Consider the following 9,915-nt stretch of genomic DNA (forward strand, 5'->3'; position numbering starts at 1 on the left):
CGCAGCCGTGTCGCTCGCTCCGGCGGCGGGAGGGGAGAAGCCTAGCGTAAGAAAGGAGTTTGTGAAAGCGGCTTTGGGTGGGAGGGAGAGAGGGGAGGGGAAGGGACGGAGGGGGGAAGGGAGGGACGGGGCTGGAGAGGGGGGGACAAAATGGCTTTTTTTCCTCCAGACAAGAGTAGGTCCCGCCCACTACTCACCCACGTGACCTCATTCCTTCAGGGTGTTTGCAGAGTGGTGGAAAGGAGGGGGAGAGGCTCGCGGGGCTGTCCCCCCCAACTGGTTCTGGGCCCCCCAAGTCCAGATCCGACCCCTCCCTTCCCAAACGGCCCACCCCTCTGTGACTAAAGGATGAATCCTCCTCTGGGTTACCTTCAGCAATTAACGTCCTTCCCAGCCACCCCCCCCAAATTTGTATGCTCCCTCCCCTCTACTGACCCTGCGATCCCCACCCCGAGCTGGAACGCCCGGAAAATGGTGAAATGAGGACTGGGCTGCAATGTGGCTGGATCCGCAGTCCCCTACGTCTCCACCTCGACCAAAGGCTGATGGGCCTCGGGCCTCTGTGGGGGAACACGACGCCTCCGGGCACGCGTCTGGGTTCTTTTCATTCACTCCAAGTAACACTCGCTTTAAATTAATAAGTGCATCTGTAAGAGTGAGCTTGTCCTCTCCATCCCTTTTTTCACCCCTCTCAGCGGTCTCGAAAACACCCCGCGCCGGGGACCCAGCCAGGGCGCCTCGGGGATGCAGCTTGGCGCCCTGGGGACCCCTCTCTACCTGCGTGGCGCCGCGGGAGGAAAGGGGCGAGGTCTGTGTGCTCCGGCAGAGAAGAATAGAAACCAGCCCCGGGCTGGGCGACCGGCTGAAAACAGACACGGACACAATAACGCGGGCGAAGGCGAGAGGCAGGATGGCTAGAAAACGAGGCGCAGGGGCTCGAAGCTGGGCCCGCGCTTTTTCGTGCGCAGCGCCGGCTCCCGCATTTTCTGCGGCGCGCAGTGGCGAGGTGGCTGTGCGCTCTGCGCGCCACGCGCGCGGGCTTGTGCGCCTCCTTCGCCGCGGCGGAAAGGGCAGGGGAAGTGCCCGGGCTGCTGGTGGTGGCCGACTCAGACCGTCACTCTCGGCTCCACTGGAGCTTAGGCTCCAGTCCCCAGTGGCTCTGGCCCGGGAAGAGAGCGAGGAGGGACGCTTGGAAAAGGTGGGAGGAGGTCTGAGGCCGGCGCCGGTGCCACAAATCGATACTACAGCCACTGTCCGGGGCTCAGGAGGACAGTGATTCGTTCATTCGTTATTCAAGATCTATTAGGTCTGGACGCTGCGTCTACCGGTCCAAAGAGCTGATTATCCGGCCAGAAGCGCCATTAAGCGCACTGGCCGTGAGTGCTCCTTTGAAGACTGTGAAACGAAGCTTCAGAGCTTCTTCCTTCTCTTCCGTCCTCGCTCGCAGCTCAGAGGCCCCGGACTGAAAGCTTTCACCCTCTGGCCAGCGACCAGGAGACCTGCGGACACTGGCCGCCAAATGACCCCAGCTTCAGCCCACATCAGCTAAATGGGGCGGGGAGAAAGAGGATGGGCGAGAGGGATATCCGCCCAGACTGGGTGGTCCAGGAACCGGAGAAGAGCCTGAGGGATTCCGGTCACCTGCTCCCCTTGTCCCACCACTGGGAAGATAGCAAGTTTACTGTCCCCACATGAACACGCCCACTGTCACCCGGGCAGGTGTATTACCCGCATCCTAGACTTTTGGCTGAGAAGATTCCTGAATCCTCCTCTTGGCTTGAGCCCAGCAGAGGCTCCTTTCAGGCTAGGGACGGTGGGCGGGGGAGAGAAATCTTTAAGGGCTTTGGGGGCGATCTTAGTCCCACCAATCATCCACAGCGGACCCCCACCGGCTGGCCCTGAGAAACGGATCGGCCAGTGGGAAGGAAACTCTGTCCCTTTGCATCCTTACTTTTGCCCTTGAGTCCTGGAGGGTCGTCCCCAGGGGCCCAACGCGAACTAGTAGTTCATTCTCTTATTCTGCACTTATTAAACGCCACTAGAGAAGTATGCTGAAGACTCCACTACCTAAATTTAATCTTTAGCTCGTTTTTTCAGTCCACACTGACCAGCTCCCACATCACTAACCTCTGTTAATTAGGAGAACTTTCAGACCCAACCCTTCCCACACATGACATTCTTCCCGTCTCCTCCTGTTTCATTAACCTATGTGAAAAGCACCTGTCATGTGCCAACGTCAAACACTGTTCTAGGAGCCAGGGACACAAAATAGATGATCTGAGCTCTGCAGGATTCATAGACAGATGAGGGCAACCCTTAAGGATAAAGGGTTCAGTTGCTAATATTGCAAGAGTGACCCAGCCTTGCTAAGGATGGGAGCACTGGGGAGGGGCTTCCTAAACAGGCCTCCTTTAAGTTACATTTTAAAAAGAGATCTGGTAAAAAAAAAAAAAAAGAGATCTGGTATCAGCAGAGGGAACACTTAACAGGGAACTGATTGAGAGAACCCTCAGCTGCATTCATTCCCACAAATCCACCTGCCTGGCACCTTGCGATGGTCTCTGGATGACATTAGAAGTCAATGAAAAAAAAAAAAAGAAGTCAATGTTTCCTCTAGATTTTGTGTCACTTATAGGTCAGGGGTCCTCTAGGTAACAGTTTCTCATTTTGACTCACTCTGTCAGAAGAGAAGTTCCCAGAGGGCAGGAACCAAGAACATTTGGGTAATTATTGCCAGCACATACCAAAAGTTACCTCCTTACTTACTACCTCTGGGAAGGCCCTTAAAGATGGCAGTGATGGCCGCAAAGGGCGGCTCCTCCTTGTGACTTTCACAACTGTCTGCATCTCAGAATGGTCCGTGGTGGGAACTGACTCAGCCCCACCCGGACTTGGTCTTTTCAGGCTTTACCTTCATGTAAACCTTTCTCTCTCTACCCTAAAAAATGTCATTAATTAGTTTCTGTTTCCCCAATCCTCCTCCCTACTTTTGTGAGCACATTTGGGATGAGGAGAGTATTTTGCTACTGCTTTCATTTTTCTGATGTTCCTCATTATTAAATGCTTCTCTTCCCTCTTAGCATTTTCTCTGTAGGGCTTCTTCCTACTCGTCCTGCTTGTTTTATCTCCTTTCCCCCTTTCTCTCTGTGTGTTCTGGTCGGAATATCACAGCTATCTTCCCTTACCTTTCTCTTCATGCTTCAATTTGCCTCTTTGCTTTTCTCCCTCTCCGTAGGTGTTTTTTGGTTTGTTTGGTTCCCCCCACCCCACTCCCAAATATAATAAATAGATAAGGATTGCAACATCGTTTGAGGCAGAAAAGTGGGAAATTGTTCCGCCTATAGTGCAAATTTATTCTTACGAAAAATACAACATGAAACGTACCAGCACAATGAAACAAAAACCTCTGTCTTTGCCTTTCCTGCAATCTAGCGCTGTGGCTGAGTGAACAACGAATTCTTAACAACGATCTTCTAATTTGCTAAAAACCGTTGCTTCTATTCATTTTGGCGATCGGGGGGGGGGGGGGGGGAGAACCTCAAACAACCTTCTCCAAATTTTTTAATTGGAAAAGAACGGAATGCTCTCGGAAAAAGAGGAGAGGAAAACCACAGCGTCCCTGGGTGGGCTCGAACCACCAACCTTTCGGTTAACAGCCGAACGCGCTAACCGATTGCGCCACAGAGACTCAGATACCCATGTGGTGGCTGTGAGTCAAGTCAATGGGAGTGAGGCTGTGACGGCGCAGGAGCTAAGTCCGAATTCCTGCGTCGTGATAGAAAACGGGACATAGAAAAGGGCCTGGTACAGAGAAGCGTCGGGAGGGTAGGAGGCAAAATATACACATCTCTCCTCCTAGCCCGCAGGACTGTTGTCAGTTACCCCTGGAATCTATCTCCCACGTACGAAGAGTTAGAATATCCTTTTTGAGGGTGACCTGAGAATTGAGGACTTATGAAAACAACTGGTTGGGGATCCTGGAAATTGGGATAACCATCAAATCGCTCCTTCGCGTTTGAGCACCTGTCTGCGAAATACTCCAGACGCCCACCTACCTCTGGGTTATTAAATATGCATTTAATGGGCGCCTCCTATAGCTATGCACTGGTTTTGGCCACTGAATATTTAGAGTGTAGCATAATGCCTGCCATATATAATAAGCGCTTGGTAAAGATTTCAGAAATGAATAATTAAATAAGCCCGAATGGGTAAAAAGCCTGAGCGTACGCAACATGTTGATAAGCGCTACCACGGCCCTTTGCCGCGGGCCACAGATCGGCTCTCGAGCCCAGCCCCGTCCCTGTAAGTCCTCGCTATCCCCGCCTACATTCGGCTCGGGTCCCGCCCTCAGCGCGGGGGGAGGAGGAGCCCAGGGCTAGGATCCTCCACGATCCCAGCATGCACCGTGACGCAAATACGCTACTGCACTTACAGTGACTTTTCACTTTCAGCTTTTCTCTCGCTAGCCTTTGTCCTTTCAACTAAACTACCCAAAAGCCGGTGACTGACAACGAAATTGGCCAACCAGAAGCCCAAATACCCCGGAAGAGTCGGCCTTTCAGCTAATTGGAAAGAAACAGCAGGATAGATTACGCAGTGAGAACGGGAGCAGGTTTGCTGGAATTGCTGCGGCGATTAGGAGCTCTATTACACAGCAATCATGGTGAGATGTGGGTCGAAGAGAAGGGACAGAGGGTCGGGATTGAGGAAGGAGAAGGGCGCCAAGGGATCTTCGGGAGGCTTTGAGGTCCTGGTGATAGTCGTTGGGAGGAAGAGGTTGAAGTTTGAAGGGGAGCGGACCAAGGGGGTGGGTGTCGCTTTTTGCACAGGTAATCTCAACGCTGGAGTTCGGGGCGTCCAGCCGCCTTCACAGTGGAGGAATGGGGCATCGAGGAGCCTGCAGATCAGGGCCTCAAGCGACGGTCATGGCCATGACTTGCCTTCTCACTCTAGGCTCCTGTTCCCTTGTCTGCCCTAGTCTATTATGTCCTATAATGGAGGGGCCGTCATGGCCATGAAGGGGAAGAATTGTGTGGCCATCGCAGCCGATAGGCGCTTCGGGATTCAGGCCCAGATGGTGACCACAGATTTCCAGAAGATCTTTCCTATGGGAGATCGTTTGTACATCGGCCTGGCGGGGCTCGCCACTGACGTCCAGACCGTGTAAGTGTCAGGGTCCCTGCCCGGGTTTGCCTGAATGTTAAGTCATCTTAACACATTCAGTATTCGAAATTTTCACAGATATTTATATCAATTTGAGACGCGAGAGCTACCTGAAATTCAGGTACTAAGTTCAAATCTGTTCTGCTGGGAGAGCTGTGGCATTCTGCTCCTGTAAAGATTTTTGTGAAGATTGGAAACCCTATGTGTAAACCCCGTGTCCCACGAAATCACTGTGAATAGGTCTTACTTTGATATTTTGGGGGCAGAGTTTATAGTGATGCAGAAATATGTACTAACCAACGTTTTCTATGTGCAGGGTTCTGTGGAAAGCACTTTACATGCATCAAATTATGTAACCCCGTTAATAGTCTTGCCATGTTGTTATCCCATTTTGCAGATGAGGGAGAAATATCTTGTTCAAGATGCATAGCAATACATGTTTACATCTTGAACAAGACAGTTTCTCTGAGGCCAAAGCTTGTCCTTAAAGAACCAACCCATGATGAGTTGTACGTGTTAATTACCAGATTGGTTATGTGACTTAAAATAGAAAGAGGGTAGAAGGTGAATCAGTAGCTCTTGGTAGTAATGGAAAAGGAAAGTAAGAGGTGTCAGCGTTGTAGTTACTTAGATGTTTAGCCAAACGCACAGACCATGTCTTTATCATCTTTGTATTCCTGCTACATGTGGTAGGACATTGTCTATAAATATCTAATAGGCACTTCCTGCTTTGAGCATATTGGCTGAGATCTAGCAATTGGGAGGATGAATTTTGGAGGAAAGATGATAATTTTTTACATCATTTTGAGGTGACAGATCGAGCCAAGTACATCTTCCAAGCAGTTAGGTTTCTGAGGCTGTACATCTATATAGGAGGAAACCACCCATCTTTCTCCCATGGAGTTGCTGGTGTACTCAAACTGCAGACCTTTAGTTAGGAGTCCAGCATGTAACACACAACATCACAAACATTTGTTGTTGTTGTTGTTGTTGTTGTTGTTATGTGCCCTCGAGTCGCTTGCGACTCACAGCAACCCTGTGTCCAAGAGCCCTAAACACTGCTGTATCCTGTGCCAACCTCACCGTCTCTGACACACTGACTCCCACCACCCCAATCACAGAATTGATCCATCTCATCGAGGATCTTCCTCTCCCTCCCCTCTCCTAAACATGATGTCCCTCTCCAAGGACCAGTCCCTTCTTGCAGCATGCCAAAGTATGTCAGACGAAGCTTCAGAATCCTTGCCTCCAAGGAGCATTCCGGCTTCACCCTTTCCAGGACAAACCTGTTTGTTCTTCTAGCAGTCCATGGTATATTCAGCACTCTTCTCCAGCACCACAGCTCAAAGGCATCAATTCTCTATCATCCCTAGTCACTGTCCAACTCTCCGATGCATAGCACATAATTGTGAAGACTTTAACCTGGATCGGGCGCACCTTAACATTTAGGATTTTGAAATTATAGTTCAGGGATGGAGAGGCTTTGATTTGTTAAATGTATGTGACTACATTCTAGAGAGACAAAGTACATAGAGGCAAAAATAGGCTGCATTTCAAAAGCTGGACTTTCGGTTTAGTGAAGGAAGAGAAGATGAGGGAAAGAGTCAGGAGAGGCTTTCAAGTCCCAAGAACATGTAACTTTGAAGTCTTTCCTAAAATCTAACCTAACATGCTCTTTTGCCCTTGTCCTGGGTGGAATTAGATAATGATAGGTTAGCGTTCCCTCTAGCATGAAGGCTGCTGTTCTTCTCACACCATTTTTGTTGTCAGGCAGCATTTCCCAATGTGTTTGTTTACTTGGAGTAATTGCTTGTTTTGCTGTATTTCAGTTTTTTCACCTAAATGGTGAAGGTAAAGTCATGTCGAGGGCTCTTTCCAGGTCTGGTGTTAGTGGCTCATAGCTTTGCTTCTGGTAGATGTGGCTTTGGTCTACTCAGTGCAGATTCCTGTCTTGGGGGCTAGAAGAGATAGGGTCCTTTTCCCAAAGAGCTTCCAGTCCATGTGTGCAGCAGCTGCTCCTTTTTAATATGCGTAGGACTTTGCGGTTTTCCACGCCCCTTGTTATATACCCATCCCCCTGGAGGTTGTTTATTTTGTCCTATTTTCTAATGGATATCAAAGTTAAAGGGGAAGATGAAAGCTTAGCCTAGATCTGTGTTCTCTTATTCTCTGCTTTCTCCAGTATAAGATCTCTATGACTTTGTATCTGCAGGCATATACCTTATTAATGTGTAGAAGGATCGGTGTGGTTTATTATAGATAAATTGTACCTCAAAAAAGGAAAGGATCCAAGGGAGCTCTGGTGGCCTAGTGGCAAGAAGCTGCATTGCAATCCCAATGCGGTTTGAATCCACCAGATGCTCTGCTGGAGAAGGAGGGACAATCTCCTCCTGTACCGGTCAGATCTGATTTGATGGTACACACACAATAAAAATAATATTTTTTTTAAAAGGAAAGGATCCATTTGTACCCTCTCTTTACCCACCCTTGCCCCCTCAAAAGAAAAGTATAGAAAGAAAGGCTAATAAGGTAGACTTTTACAGGTAAAAAGTAAGGAGGCCTGCATATGGAAGTGATGTTGGACTATGCTGAGAATACTCAGGAGAGAAATCTCGCAGGGCATTAAGGTTGTATGGCTCTGAATGAGCTCTGGAGCTGCAGTCCACAGTGTGTTTCATGCTAAACAAAAAAAGCTGTGCGGCTCCATACTTGCCTCCTGACTTCCACAGGGTGGACATTCAGCATTGACTTACTGCTTCACTTTTTTCGCCCACCACAGCGCTCAACGCCTCAAGTTCCGACTGAACTTATATGAGCTGAAAGAAGGTCGGCAGATCAAGCCTTACACGCTCATGAGCATGGTGACCAACCTCTTATATGAGAAACGGTGAGTAGCAGTGTATCTTGAGACCCCCAAGACTCAACTCATCCACTTACTTCTGAGTCATTTCTCACTCATTGTGAGCCTCTGCCAGGTTTCTGAGGTTTGTAGCAGGTTCAGAGTGCTGCTTCTTTTTCTTGCAGAAAGCCTAGCAGATGTGAACCGCCAACCAGGGCTCCTTTGATAAAGGGCAGAGTGGCTGAATATGTTGGCAGAGGGAGAGGGAAGAGAGTCTTCCCTGCTCTTTAATTTGTGTGTGTGTGTGTGTGTGTGTGTGTGTGTGTGTGTGTGTGTGTGTGTGTGTGTGAGAAAAATTTGTATTTAGAATTAGCCCACTGGACTCAGTTTAGATGATCCCAGTTTTTTGGCAGCATCCAAAGTATCAGTCAGGAGCAAGTCAAATGTAGGCCTTCTCTCCATCAGGCCTGATCAAGGTGTTGTTGACCTTGGCTGTCAGAGAGCTTCTTCACATCTTGTTTGATCTGATGGTTGTTGGCTTTGACATCCACAATGAACCTAAGTGTATTGTTATCTTCTCTCTTCTTGGTTGAATCAGTGGTCAGGGGAAACTTGATGATGACATAGTGGTCAAGCTTGTTTTTCCCGGGGATGCTCTTTTTTTTTTAAAAAAAATTTTTTTTTATTATTTGTGTGTGTGTGTACCGTCAAATCAGATCTGACTGGTACAGGAGGAGATTGTCCCTCCTTCTCCAGCAGAGCATCTGGTGGATTCAAACTGTGCGCCTCTGGGATTGCAATGCAGCTTCTTGCCACTAGGCCACAGGGATGCTCTTCTGAGGTATTTGGGCTGCTTTCAGAGTCTCAGCATCTTAGGCCACTGGAAGGTGGGTGGGTGCAGATTTCTTTTTTTTGGTGGCTGTGGATGTCCTTCATGACTGCCTGCTTGGCCTTTAATTGCTTTGGTTTCCGTTTTAGGAGGGGCAGGGGCTTCCTTCTTTGCTTTCAGTGCCATCTTCATAGAAAGGCTCTTTCACTTTTTTTTATAGGACAGTATCTTTATGGACCTGGTACTTCTCAATCTACCCACAATCAAATAGACAAAAATGGGTGTCAAATCAAATGGGTGCAGTTACAGGGAGTACAAATAGCATATGAACTTGCCCTTACTCTGCAACAGAGCTTAGGAATTGGCTATGCTAACTTTGAATGTTCTCTTTAAGGATTTTGCAAAGAAAAAGTGGGGAGCCCTATTAATTGTAGACTTCAGTGCAGAGGGTGGGGTAGAATCAAAGGAAAAACCTGTACATACTGTCCTCATTCACCCTGGACAACAGAGGGTGGCAAGAATGCAGATGAAGTTATTTTTTAAATTTATGTTTAAGCTTATAATTTGAGAAAAGTACAAAAATAATTATCAGGTAACTTTAAATTAGAAGTCTAAAAGAAGGGGAGCTCTGGTGGCCTAGTGGTAAGGAGCTGCAACTACAATCCCAGAGGCTCATGGTTCGAATCCACCAGATGCTCTGCCGGGGAAGGAAGGAAAATCTCCTCCTGTACCAGTCAGATCTGATTTGACGGTACACTCACACACGCACAAAATAATAAAATAAAATTTAAAAAAAAGAAGTCTAAAAGAAACCCCCAAACACCAAAATTCTCAACCATCTCCATATGTGTAGCAAATTAATTGTCTTTATTGGTATTTAAAAATTAACAACAAAAAAAGGTAACAAAAATAAATAAAAAGGTTCCCAGTTTAAAAAAAAGTTAACAAAGATAGGGTAATGTGGTCTTTAAGTACCAATTAGTTAATATCCTCAGCTGTGAATTGTCTGCCTGATATGTGTGTGCATGATATGCATGATGGCCATATTTACTAAAATCCCAAATTAAAAGAGAGCATTGGGGGG

General features: G+C 48.0%; 1 protein-coding gene and 1 non-coding gene across 2 annotated transcripts in view; one reads left to right on the forward strand and one right to left on the reverse strand.

Annotated features, from left to right (window-relative positions):
- Nucleotides 1-3,614: 3,614 nt before the first annotated feature.
- On the reverse strand, nt 3,615-3,688 carry TRNAN-GUU. The gene has a single exon. It is a non-coding gene; the product is annotated as a tRNA-Asn (tRNA).
- Nucleotides 3,689-4,589: 901 nt separating this feature from the next.
- The window catches only part of PSMB3 (proteasome (prosome, macropain) subunit, beta type, 3), a 10,337-nt gene continuing 5,011 nt past the window's right edge, over nt 4,590-9,915 (forward strand). Inside the window, exons 1-3 of the mRNA XM_006889366.1 lie at nt 4,590-4,663; nt 4,979-5,163; nt 7,943-8,050. Coding sequence (XP_006889428.1) covers nt 4,661-4,663; nt 4,979-5,163; nt 7,943-8,050 — 296 coding nt within the window. The 5' untranslated portion in view covers nt 4,590-4,660. The remainder of the gene's footprint in view (nt 4,664-4,978; nt 5,164-7,942; nt 8,051-9,915) is intronic.

The sequence above is a fragment of the Elephantulus edwardii genome, unplaced genomic scaffold, assembly GCF_000299155.1.
Source record: "Elephantulus edwardii isolate Elephantulus edwardi_28Jun2011 unplaced genomic scaffold, EleEdw1.0 scaffold00077, whole genome shotgun sequence".
NCBI lineage: Eukaryota > Metazoa > Chordata > Mammalia > Macroscelidea > Macroscelididae > Elephantulus > Elephantulus edwardii.